At 40.7% G+C, this 13,227-nt stretch overlaps 1 protein-coding gene across 1 annotated transcript in view; it reads left to right on the top strand.

The window, feature by feature from the left end:
- The window catches only part of TEC (tec protein tyrosine kinase), a 160,295-nt gene extending 151,206 nt beyond the window's left edge, over window positions 1–9,089 (top strand). Inside the window, exons 14-17 of the mRNA XM_007949449.1 lie at window positions 3,114–3,178; window positions 6,746–6,864; window positions 6,945–7,102; window positions 9,006–9,089. Of these exons, the coding sequence (XP_007947640.1) occupies window positions 3,114–3,178; window positions 6,746–6,864; window positions 6,945–7,102; window positions 9,006–9,089 (426 nt within the window). The remainder of the gene's footprint in view (window positions 1–3,113; window positions 3,179–6,745; window positions 6,865–6,944; window positions 7,103–9,005) is intronic.
- Window positions 9,090–13,227: the final 4,138 nt, after the last annotated feature.

Genomic DNA, 13,227 nt, shown 5'->3' with positions numbered 1-13,227 from the left:
CAGAAGGCTGGCGGTTCAAACCCACCAGCCACTCCTCGGAGGGAAGGTTGGGCAATCCTACTTCCGTAGTGATACTGCCTCGGAAACCCAAGAAGGGGTCGCTATGAGTCGGGGCCGACTTGACGGCAAATAACAACAACAATAACAAGTCATCATACAACTGTAGGAATTACTTACTATTATTATTCCCATTTTACAGATGGCAAACTGATAATAACTTGCCAGCAATCAAGTGAATTGTGGAGTCAGAATTTGAACCCAGGGAGGATAGCTCTAGAGTCCACCCTGTAACTACTGTGCTGTGCTGTCTCTAGATTGAGAGCGTAGTAGAAAGTTGAGGATCAACTCTCATCAATCAAAACTTGATTTCCTAGGTGTGTTTTGGGATAGCTATGTGATCTCTCTTAGCTTCTGTTTCTACTTCTGTAAATTGTGAGTTTTATATCACTCTGCTCACAAGACTGTTTTAAGAAACAAATTATATGATTGGGGCAGAGAGCTTTATAAAATAGAAGACATGATGTGTATAGCATTAGTATTATTTTTATTGTACTCATTGATGACAAAGGACATCTCTTTGTCATAGTGAAAGTCATGAACTAAGCACCTTCCTCTTTTTCGTACTTTTGAAACCAGTGAAAAATGAAGGTCTGTATCTGCATAGACCATATCTTGGTGAAAGCAATTTTTTTTGTGTGTGTGTGCTTATAATACTGGTGTTACTATGGTAGGTTTGCATTGAGTGTTTTGTTAATAAAACAATTAAGAACTGAGAAGCATGTAAGTTAAAATTCTGAGAATAATTGTTAAACTTTCCTGTCTGCATCAATGAAATTGAACACAATACAAGATTCCCAAGTAGTGGCATTGCAGTAGCTTTCTACTCAGGCTATAAAGGTTGTGTTGCAAATAACAGAAAAACCCAATTTAATAGTGACTTAACCCAGGTGGTAGATTACTTCCCTATAATATTGAAACATGAGAGAAAGATGTAACAGTCTGCTTACTTAAAGATGTATAGCCTTGGAAACCCTATAAGGCAGTTGTACTCTGTCCTATAAGGTCAATACAAGTCAGAATCAACTCATCAGCATTGAGTTTTGGTTAACATTAAAGAAAGGAGCCCTGGCAGCACAGTGGTTAAGCTGGTTGGCTGTTAACCAAAAGGTCAGTGGTTCCAACTCACCAGCCCACTGCTCGGGAGAAAGATGTGGCAGTGTGCTTCTGTGTCAACTTGGCTGGGCCTGGTTGAGTGGCTGGGCAGCTGGATGTAGTTATTCCCCATGGTGAGACTGGTAATTATCTCCATGGTGGAATGTATGGGAGCAGCTGAGTAGCTGCCTTTGGGTATGTGGTCTGCTTCCCGTATATAAGAAGCAGCTTTGGGAATGGTCTCTAGCGTATGGCTCGCTTGGACCCTGCACGTAGCCGTGTTGTTGTTCAGCAGCCTGCCATGCTGTGCCGACCTTGGGACTTTCAATGGATTTGAATTAATAGCCTGCCATGTGGTTTGGTAACATGGGAACTGTGCCATTTTATTTATCAACTTTGGGCTTGTCAGCTTCAGCAGCCAGTAGCTGCCGAGTGAAGAGATGCCTCTAGCTTCCGTGGGCCGGAAGCAAGAGGCAGAGCTGAAGCCCAAGGTCGAGGGGCTTTCACACAGCCCCTAGAGCCTGGCACTTTGAACTCAGACTCCCAGCCTTCTGAACCGTAAGAGAATAAACTCCTGTTTGTTCAAGCCATCCCATTTGTGGTATATTCTTGTCAGAGCAGCACTAGATAACCAGAACAGCTTCCATAAAGATTTGCCCGTCAAAGGGAGAATAGTGAGACTTCATCTTGTGTACTTTGGACATGTTATCAGGAGAGACCATTTCCTGGAGAAGGATATCATGCTTGGTAAAGTAGAGTGTTAATGAAAAAGAAGACCCTCAAGGAGATGGATAGCCACAGTGGCTACAACAATGGGTTCAAGCATAGCAACAATTGTGAGGACGGTGCAGGACCAGGCAGTGTTTTGTTCCATTGTACACAAGGTCACTGTGAGTTGGAACCGACTTGACAGCACTAAAAAACTACATGCCGCAAAGTAGACAGGGACCCACATTCACCCTTTTGCTGTTTGTAAGACAGCATCTTTGCTCTTGTCCGTGGTAGTGTCATCCATCATATCTCAGCTTCTGTAGGAATTGCCACACAAAGAAAATAAAATTCCAAGCAGTCAGGAAGAAAAATACATCTCTTAGCCCATGGGTTATATCACATCTGCCTTCTGAGAAATCCTTCATCTTTTTACCAACCTATTTTCATGAGCCCTACAACTTTAAGAAATGAGCAAGAAAATATAAATCAAATAATCCAGAATTGTATTTGACCAATTTACCAAATTATAATGTACTGAAAACATCATAAATAACAAATCAAACTTGTTTCTATGCCACTTGTCATTTAATTGTTTGGGATCAACATAGCCAGTCACTAAGCAAACCATTGGGTAAAAGATTGGTCACCCATTACCTTGATAGTTATGTGGTATTAACTTTGCATAGTGAAAAGGAGCTCTGGTAGTGCTGTGGTTAAAGCATTTACCTGATAACCAAACAGTTGGTGGTTCAAACAGATCAGTTTCTCTGTGGAAGAAAGACGAGGCAATCTGCTAACTGTACCCTGTCCTATAGGGTCACTGTGAGTTGGAATCAATTCAATGGCAGTGGGTTTGGTTTTTTGTTTTGTTTTGGCTATTTTTGACTGAGAACCTGGATTAAAGACTTCAAGAGATACTGTTATCAATAAGAAAATTGGATAATTTAGTAAGAATAGGACTGGGAGAAAAAATTGGATTGACTCTTCTATAGAACTTGTGTAACAATTGTAAAAATTATGTAATAATGCTTTGTAGTAAATTGGACCGTCTCACTTTTCTTTCTACCCATCCTTTCAAATGTATGTTGGAGGCAGTTCTGCAGAGGGGAAAACAGTTTATAAAGATGACATTTCTATTCTCTGCAAATGTTGACAGGGTTGCACTAAATTTAATATGAACAGATGTTACATATTTCTATTTTTATTGTGGAACTTTGTAACTAATATACCATTAAAATGTTGCCTTCCAGGCTGCCAGAAATTGTCTAGTAAATGAAGCAGGCATTGTGAAAGTGTCTGATTTTGGAATGGCCAGGTATGACTGAATATATGTAACATTGTATGTAAATTTTAGATAAAATTGATATGTAATGCTGACTTTGCCCTTGAAAGTACTGGAAGTGTGACTTTTTTCTTTGCTGTTTGTATCAACTTCTTCCTCTGATGTCTTTTTAAAGACGATTTTGAAACTGTATCTTTTGTTCCATGAGCAAAATATTAGTAGTAGCCATCATTTTTATATAGTAGAATCGATTGCTTTTTCTGCTTCTTAGTATGTTTGTGATACAGAGTATTAAAGTAAATTAAATGATCAATATTTTGAAAGTTCTTCGCAGAATTTTTTCATTTTGCTGTTAACTTCAGCTGATCTTTCGCAGATAAACTGTTGAGAAAGAATTATTGCTAATGCTTTGGTGTATGGGTTTAAGTGATTTTCACATTACTTTGCAGAATTAATAAATGTGAGAATAATCTGATCAAATGCTTACCCAAACCAAAGAAATCTTTTTTATTGTTCTGAGATATATAAATTCATTAAAATAACCAAGTATACATTGTAATGTTAATAATTCCTTCCACTAGGTGGTAGTATAGTCCGTTAAATACGCTACTTTCTCCCTTCTCTCTCTGGTGTGATTGTTTTCACAGAAGTGTCTTTGGGGATAAAGTTCTTAGTATATCCATATCTAGGAGCTCTGGTAGCATAGTGCCTAAAAATTGGGTAAAAGATTGGTCACCTATTACCTTGATAATTGTGTGGTATTAACTTAGCATTTGACTGCTAACCAGAAGGCTGGTGGTTCAAACCCATCCTCCACTCCTTGGAAGGAAGGTTGGGCAATCTACTTCTGTAGTGATACCACCTCAGAAACCCAAGGAGGGGTCTCTATGAGTTAGATCCAGCTCAATGGTAGTGATAAGATAATAATATATCCATACCTGCATGCTCTTATTCTCCTAATTTTTGTAATTTTAATAAAATGTTAGGGAAAAAAAAAACCTTTTAAAAGTAGTTTGTCCTTGTTTACCTCCTTCCCCCTTCTCTCTCTCCATCCATTCATCCATCTATCATCACTAATTAGGTGCCTTCTATGGGAGCTCTGGTGGCATAGTGCCTAAGGCATTGGACTGCTAACCAGAAGGCTGGCAGTTAAAACCCACCAGCCACTCCTCAGAAGAAAGACTGCGCAATCTACTTCTGTAGTGATACCACTTCAGACACCCAAGGAGGGGTCACTATGAGTTGGATTTGGCTTGATGGAAATGACTTTGGTTTTTGGTAATGTGCCAGGCACAATGTTAGGCTGGATCATAGCATAGAGCAAGACATAGGAGTTCCTGCCCACGTGCAGCATACATTCAGGAGAAGGGAGAAACATAAGATCTGAGAACATATTTTTTAACCAGATCATGATATGTGCTAAGGTGCGAGGGGAAAGGACAGGATGATGGGGTGGTGCAGGGGTCTGTGGACCAGACCTGTCCCATCACCTCTTTTTGTACTATCTGTGAGCCAAAAAAGTTTTTCATGTTTTTAAAAGGTTGGGGAAAAAATTAAAAGAGGAATATTTTATAGCCCATATACGTTATTTGAAATTCAAATGTCAGTATCCATGAATAAAGTTTTATTGGGACAATCATTCATTTATGTATTGTGTGGCTACTTTCACACTATAATGACAGAGATGAGTAGTTGTCACAGAGATTGATGGCCCACGAAGCCTGACATAGTTACTGTCTTGCCCTTTACAGAAAAAGTTGGCTGACCCCTGTCATAGCAATAACTTGGGGATGTTGACCCTGTCTGATAGGTTTGGGGCAGGAATGATTTCTTTGAGATGAAGATATTTAGATGGAGACCAAATGGTAGGAAGTAGTCAGTTACATGAAAATTGGGAAATAAAATATTCCAGGTGAAAGGAATAGCAAGTACAAAAGCTTGAAGTTTAGGACACTTTGGCCTGCTCAGGGAACTGAACAAAGGCCAGCATGGCTTGCGTGGTGCCAGTCCGAGGAGCAGTGTATGAGACAAGTTGTAAAGACAAGTAAGGATCAAGTCTTATCAGGCCAAATTTAGCTCCGAAGGAAACTCAAGCCCAGGGAGGTTAGAAAGCTGTAGAACTTTTGACTCCCAAGGTGTTAATCACCCAGTGTTGTTTAATTGTTAAAGTCCCTGGGCATGCAAATGGTTCACATGCTCAGCTGCTGACTGAAAGGTCAGAGGTTTGAGTCCAGCCAGAGGCACCTTGGAAGAAAGACCTGGTGACTGCTTCTAGAACATCAGCCATTGACAACCCTGTGGAGTGTAGTTCTATTCTGTGGAGTGAGCTTGATGGCAGCTGGCTGGCTCTTTATTTGCTTTGTGTAAAGGTGTTCTGTGACTGAGTCAAGGCAGTCCTCGACTTTGATGCATTCTGTTTTCATTTGTTTGGCTTCAACCAATCTGTGCTTTTGCATCAGTTCCTCTAAAGCACGTTGCCTACCCTAAATTCCTACTCCCCTGACTGACATACACGTTGGTCCAGTTCTTGGTGGCACTGCCTGCCAGCCAGCAGTTTCCTTGTGTGCTGACTCCACATCTTTGTCCATAGAGCAGAGGAAGCTTGTTCAATTATTTGAAGGTTTTTCTTTTTTTTGGGGGGGGGTGGTTATTAGAAATTAGCTTTAAATGAATATATAATATATAAATATGTTCTGCTTGTAAATACATACTGAAGTATTATAGAAAGGGGTGAAGTCCTCTTTATATCACCCCTAATCAAAAATTCTCCCAGAGGTAACCACTGCTACCCATTTATATGTAGCTCATGTTCTGTGTTCACATAGAAAAAATATGCAGTGTGGTTTTAAGTGTGTGTGAGTGTGTATGTATATGGATGCCATGTATGTAAACGTACAGTCTACCATTTACAAGCATTACTGTGCAACCTACCTTTTTCACATGCTGTAGTTTTCAGGTAAGGATCCCTAGTGGCACAGTGGCTAAGCACTTGGCTGCTAACTGAAAGGTTGGCTATTTGAACGCACCTACTGCTCCACTAGAGAAAGACAGGGCAGTCTGCTTTCATGAGGATACAGCCTTAGAAACCCTATGGGGCAGTTATACTCTGTCCTGTAGGGTCCCTGTAAGCAGAATTGACTCAACAGCAGTGGATTTTAGCTTTCTAACTATGTTCTGTGGGACATGGGAGCTAAATGCACAGAACATTGCCAGACCGTGTATGCCACTTCCTTCAGATGTTTTATGTGCTCAGTTTTTGGGTAAAATTTGATTTTAAGGGACAAAACTTACTTACAAAAAAAGTTTGCAAACTTTTATTGCAGAATGCTATATTACTTTATTAAAAATAAAGATAAAGAGGAAAATGAAAGTGCAGATACCAGTGTTACGATGCATGTTTCACATGCACTTAAATAAAGCTGAGAGGAAGATGGAAATCATAGGCATAGCCACAGAGGTAAACATTTAGTTTCAACCGGATGCGTGTTGGACTTTAGTCAGTCTACTGTGTTTTTGATTGTAAGAGAGAGAGAGAGAAAATGAAAGAATGTCTATAGAATGCAGATTGTACCTCAGAGCTCATGCTGTGTCTCCCTCCAGGTATGTTCTGGATGATCAGTACACAAGCTCTTCGGGGGCTAAATTTCCTGTGAAATGGTGTCCACCTGAAGTGTTTAATTACAGTCGCTTCAGCAGCAAGTCAGATGTTTGGTCATTCGGTATGTCCCATTGTCTATGTTTTCTCAAGACTACTCTGAAGAAGTGGATATACCATTGGCTCATCCTTATCCTTTTTCAGGTGTTTTAATGTGGGAAGTATTCACTGAAGGCAGAATGCCCTTTGAAAAAAACACCAACTATGAAGTGGTAACCATGGTTACTCGTGGCCACCGACTCTACCGGCCAAAGTTGGCATCCATATACATTTATGAAGTGATGCTGAGGTGTTGGCAGGAGGTATGAATTTTTGTTGTTTGTTTGCATTTATTTTGAATTTCTAGAACATTTAGGGATCTGGGCCTGGGAGATGGAGAATGTGTAGTTTTACAACTCACTGAGTGGGTACCCCACTGAGTGGGTACAGGGAGCTCTGGTGGTGTAATGCCTAAGGCACTTGACTGCTAACCAGAAGGCTGGTGGTTCAAACCCACTAGCCACTCCTCGGAAGGAAGTTTGGGCAATCTACTTCCATAGTGATACCACCTTAGAAACCCAAGGGGGGGTCGCTATGGGTTGGATCTGACTCCATGGCAATGGTTGCATTTTGCATTGAGTGGGTACATATTTCATAGTGGTTTCAAACTCTAGATCAGAAGCCAGTCCAATTGATTCGGTCCTGAATGGTGAAAGGAAGAATGTGAAGAAGTAGAAAATGCTGGTCATTAATTCAGTAAATACAGGTCACTGGCCCACTCCAAGTGGGTATCTTGGCACAGTTGCCTGGTTTTAGGGACTCAGAAATAAACTCCTTTCATTGAGCTCCTATGCAGTAGAAACATTACTTTTTCACTTGACAAGATTTCTTTCTCTAGACCCAACTTCCCTAAGTCTCTTCTCTTAGAGTTTTTGGAAGTTTTCCTTGCTCATGTATTGAAATTTTACCTCATAGAAGACATTCGAGACCAAATGACTTTGAAAGTTAATACCATTAGCTCAATTGTACTGAGTGTTTTAGATTTATTATCTGATTAAATCCTCAAAATAACCTTTGAGGTGTAGGTACATTCACTGTTACCACTCTATAGAGAAGACCAAGACTCATGAAGTTGATTTTATGCAAGGCCATTTAGCTGCAGAGCAACAGAGTCCTGCCTGACTCAAAAGTCCCATTTCCATAATTTGCTATAATGCCTCGTGAGAACATTGGAATGGGCAGTTCTGGGCAAGAGGTGGTGTTGGGGGAGAGAGAACAGTGTTAGCAAAGTTGAGGAGGAAGAAAAAACATGACACATGTACACAAGAGTGGAGCTTGGTCTGATAGAAAACAGAGGGCCCATGTGAGGATGTTTGTAGGAAATGAAATTGGGTGGAAGAGCACTACAACTGAGCAGGGTTTGATTTGGCAGGCAATAAGGAGCTTTATTCGTTCCCAGATTTTCACATTGTCCAAACTCACACAGCTAAGCACTCATGGCTTTGGGCCTGGAACGTGCAAGTGTCTCCAAGTAGGTCTGTCTCTGCCATAATCCATCCTGCACCTACTACTGCTGGATTCATCTTCTTAAAACACTGCTCTTACATGCTGCTCAAGAACCTAGTAAAGCTAGTTGCCCTCGAGTCAATTCCAACTCATGGTGACCCATGTGTTGCAGAGTGGAATGGCCCCTATAGGGTTTTGTTGTTGCTGTTGAGAAAATACACAGCAAAACATGCACCAACTCAGCAGTTTCTACTGTACAATTCAGTGACATTGATTACTTCTTCAAGTGGTGCAAATATTCTCACCTTCCTTTTCTGCTTTGCTTTCCCCATTAACATAAATTCATTTCCCTCTAAAGTTTCTGTCTAATCTTTTGAGTTGCTGTTGTCAATTTCATGCCACATAGATAGAGCATAATGCTCGTAGCAGACAGTTTTTACTAATGCAGCTAAACTATTGTTTGGTTTTAAGAAGACATCAGCCTCCACAAGATTTGAAGGTTGTGACCTTAAGCAGATCTCCAGACCTTTGTTTCCTGGAATATCTGAATGGATTCAAACTGCTATCCTTTTGATTGGTAGCCCAGTGCTTAGCCATTTGTGCCACCCAGTCCCAAGCAATGAGTGCTTCACTGTAGCATGCTATGTGAGTTTGAGCAATGAGAACATGTTGGAATAGATTCTGGAACCCACAGCTTCTCTCTTTGATTTTTAATTGTAGAAACCAGAAGGAAGGCCTTCCTTTGAAGAGTTGCTGCGCACAATAGATGAACTAGTTGAGTGTGAAGAAACTCTTGGAAGATAAAGTGGTGTTGTGACCAGTGGCTCCCAGATTCAAAAGTATGAGGAAGAAATGGCACTTTGTGGTTTTTAATTTATTCAGCACTTGGACGTGCAGATTGTTTTAATTATAAAAGCATTTGCTTCCAGTCCAACTTTAACTCCAAGACTGTGATGAAATCTTCCAGATTATGGAAATGCTGCCTTAGCGATTGTGATGAAAAGCACTCACTCTCATTCATTCCACAGGCACTTGAGTGCCCATCGTGTGCCAGACACTATGCTCAGACTCCAGGGTTTTCCCATTGTAGGGCTGCATATGGGGCCATGTTATCTGGTGCTAGTAGGAGGCCAGGGTGTTTGGGGGAGGGGAAGGATATTAGAGGCATGTTCTAGCCACCCCTCTCCTCCTTCTGACTCCTGCAGAAATCTGGGCCTAGGGCATTGTCTACAATGTGGGTTCTGGCTGAATCAGGAACTCACCTCTGATAAGTACCCATGTTTTGTTTTGAAAATAACTCTGTTTTCAAGACTGCTGTTAGTATTACACTGAAAACTGTGTGTATGCTGTATATATTGTAAATATATGTAGTATATAAAGTTATATATTTATAAGAAACATAAATTGTCTTTTATTTGAAACTTTTAATTCAGTAATATATCAGCTGAACTTCTTAGAATGGGGGACTGTGCTTTCCACTGTCAATCCTTTTCCTCTGAAGATCACGTATTCCCTACTGAAGAAAAGTAATCTAGAGCCTTCTATCGTTGATACTCCTGCCTCACTCTGGTGGATTCATTTGGGAATACCTGTACTCCATCACAGGAGCTCTGGTGCAGTGCCTAAAGGATTTGACTGCTAACCAGAAGGCTGGCAGTTCAAACCCACCAGCCACTACTCGGAAGGAAGGTTGGGCAATCTACTTCCATAGTAATATGGCCTTGGAAACCCAAGGAGGGGTTACTATGAGTCGGATCTGACTTGATAGCAGTGTGTTGTGTTGCATTATGTTTTGCGTACTCCATCGCAAAACATACACACATTTTAACGGAATTATAGCTCATTCAAGAAACTTGTTGTAAGTAAGCTTCATACTATACCTGCATACTTTTCTACTTACTTCCTTATGTAGTAGTAGTATAGATTTGATAAATTTGATAGTAGTAGAAGAAATTATGCCTTTGAATTATGGTGTTGGTGAAGAATACTGAATATACCATGGACTGCCAGAAGAACAAACAAATCTATCTTGGAAGAAGTATAGCCAGAATGCTTCTTAGAAGTGAGGATGGCAAGACTTGTCTCAAGTGCTTTGGACATGTTATCAGGAGGGAGTAGTCTTCACAGGAGTACATCATGCTGAATAAAGTAGAGAACTAGCAAAAGGAAGACCCTTAATGATGTGAATTGATACAGCGGCTGCAGTGATGGGCTGAGGCATGGCAACGCTTGTGAGACTGGCCCAGGACTGGCATTGTCTCCTTGTGTTGTACACAGGGTTGCTGTCAGTCGGAACCAACTCAACGGCACCTAACAATGGTAGTAGTAGTATTCCTACTCCTCAGTCTATTATATTTTTCTTTTCCCTTTTCATCTTGAGGAGATGTGTTAAGTGCTTGCTAGGTGATGTTCAAGATAGTGAAAGAAAAGCTATAGTCCTTTCCCTAACACTCACTATCCTTTTGCTATTCCCAGACGTTACCTGGCCATGTCTGTAAATATTAAAGAAATCTTTAAATATTTCACTAAAACTTTGATAGAAAGCTTTTATCTGTAGACTCCATGTGTTGCATATGAAATCCCCTGTTCCATGGGATTTTCATGGCTGTAATCTTTACAGAAGCAGTGTACCAGGTCTTTCTTCTGTGGCACCACTGGGTGGGTTCAAACTGCCAACCTTTAGGTTACCAGGCATCACAAACTGCTTGTGCCACCCAGGTATCTATAAAACAAAGCAAAACAAAAAAACAAACTCACTGCTAATGAGTTGATTCCGACTCATCCAATCTCCACTGGGTTTTGAAGGCAGTAAATCTTTACAGAAATAGATTGCCCCATCTTCTTTCCACTGAGTGGCTGGTCAGTTTGAACTGCCAACCTTCTGGTTAGCAGTCAAAAGCCTTAGGCACTGCACTACCAAAAACCAAAAAAAAAAAAAAAAAAAAAAAATCACTGTTGTCGAGTTGGTTCCAACTCATAGCGACCTCTCCTTGGGTTTCCAAGGTGATATTTCTACAGAAGTAGATTGCTGAGTCTTCCTTCCGAGGAGTGGCTGGTGGGTTTGAACTGCCAGCCTTCTGATAGCAGTCAAATGCCTTAGGCTCTACGCCAGCAGACTAAGGCAAACATGTAAAGCAAAAATAGGATTCACTCAGAATGCTAAATAGATCTTAGTTTATAAGACAGTAAATAGGAAAAGATGATATCAATGTTCTGTCTTTAGGAAAAGTTGTTCCTTTTTGGTTATATTTTCTGATGGGATGAAATGAAACTTCCAGATGGGTTTTGTATTATTGATGTTTTTGTATTTTTGGCCATGCCCCAATCACCTTTTAGATGTGCTACTAGATTGGCTTTCCCTCTCTCCATAATAAAGTTCCTAATAAGGTTCCAGAAGCGTCAGTACAAGCAAGAGGCCAAAATATTCTAGACTTAGTACCACAAACCTGGAATCTAATTCTGATTCGACTACTAACTGTGTGGCCTTAGTAAAACTATGTGTGGCTCCATTTCCTCCTCTGTTGAGAGAGGGCAGTAGGATCTGTTGAATTTTAAGGTCCCTTTCACCCTAAAATTTGGGAATTGCTTAAAAACATTTCTTGGAGTCACTCAGAGGCAGTTGGGAAGAGGAACTGCAGCAACCCTCCTCACAGATGTAGATGCAGATTATTAAGCCTTCTTAAATGGGCTATCTGCTAGGCAGGCACCCACTGCTCTTGAGGTTTTTAGAACAGGAAAATAGGTGGGGTTAACTTTGCCTGTGAGAAACATCTTGGTCGAGTTATGATTTCAGTTCAAAGATGTATGTGTTTTTGTGACTTGAGCAGTACTGAAGAACTCAAGCCCGCCTTGTGTACCCTGCAGAGTGCAGCCATGATTCTTTCCACCTGTAAGTAAAATGGGCTTTGTCAGTTCTTTGCAGGCGGCATGGTAGTTATTCAAGAACATTGTTGTTATGTTGTTATTTATTGGACCAGAGATTTTTCTAAGCCCTAGGACTGGTGAAGTTTGATGATCATTTCCCTAGATGTTGTAATAGGGTTTTGTTTGCCTGTTATTTTAAAAAACGATTTGTGGTAATACAATTGCTTTTTAGTAAATGTTCAACATCAAGGACACAAAACAAAATGTTGTTGTTGTTACGTGCCATTGAGTCGGACCCAAGACATAGCGACCCCTCCTTGGGTTTCCAAGGTGGTATTACTAGAGAAGTTGATTGCCCAACCTTCCTTCCGAGGAGTGGCTGGTTAGCAGTCAATTGCCTTAGGCACTATGCTACTAGAGCTCCTATCAAAACAAAATAGGGTCCATAAATCTGAATGTGTGTGTAGAAATGCAGTCAGCTTGAAAAGTGTCTGTTTTTGAAAACTATTTATTGTAAAGAACTCAGGGCTGAAGACCAGGAGACCAGACTCTCATTCTGTATTTGCTCAGACTTGGTGGGTCACTGTTAGAGACTGAACTGTATCCCCCAAGAAGAAGTGTGGTAAATCCTAACTTCTATGCCTGTGGCTACAGTCCTACTGGGGAATGGGTTGTCTTTGGTGTGTTAATTAGGCAGGAGTATTATAGGGTATATTTTGAATCAATCTCTTTTGAGATATAAAAGAAATTACCCAAGGGAGCAAGCAGAGATGAGGGAAGACTGATGCCAAGCCTCTGTGATCTCCAAGGAACCAGAGAACAAGTTAAAGAGACACAGACCTTCCCAGAGAGCCGGAAGAGAAAGGAAGCCTTCCCCTAGAGCTGGCACCCTGATATTGGACTTCTAGCTTCCTCAACTGTGAGGAAATAAATTTCTGTTTGTTAAAGCACCCCATTTGTGGTATTTCTGTAAGAGCAGCATTAGATAAGTAAGACAGTCACTTCAGCGGGTTTTGTAAAATAGAGACTCCTTTTTGTCCACCTCTTAACCAGATATCATAAAAAAAAAAAAAAAAAA

This window comes from Orycteropus afer, unplaced genomic scaffold (assembly GCF_000298275.1).
Source record: "Orycteropus afer afer isolate SDZICR_OR568_19922 unplaced genomic scaffold, OryAfe1.0 scaffold00246, whole genome shotgun sequence".
In the NCBI taxonomy this organism is placed as follows: Eukaryota; Metazoa; Chordata; class Mammalia; order Tubulidentata; family Orycteropodidae; genus Orycteropus; species Orycteropus afer.
The sequence above is the reverse complement of the archived record's forward strand: the minus strand, read 5'-3'. Positions and strand labels throughout refer to the sequence as shown.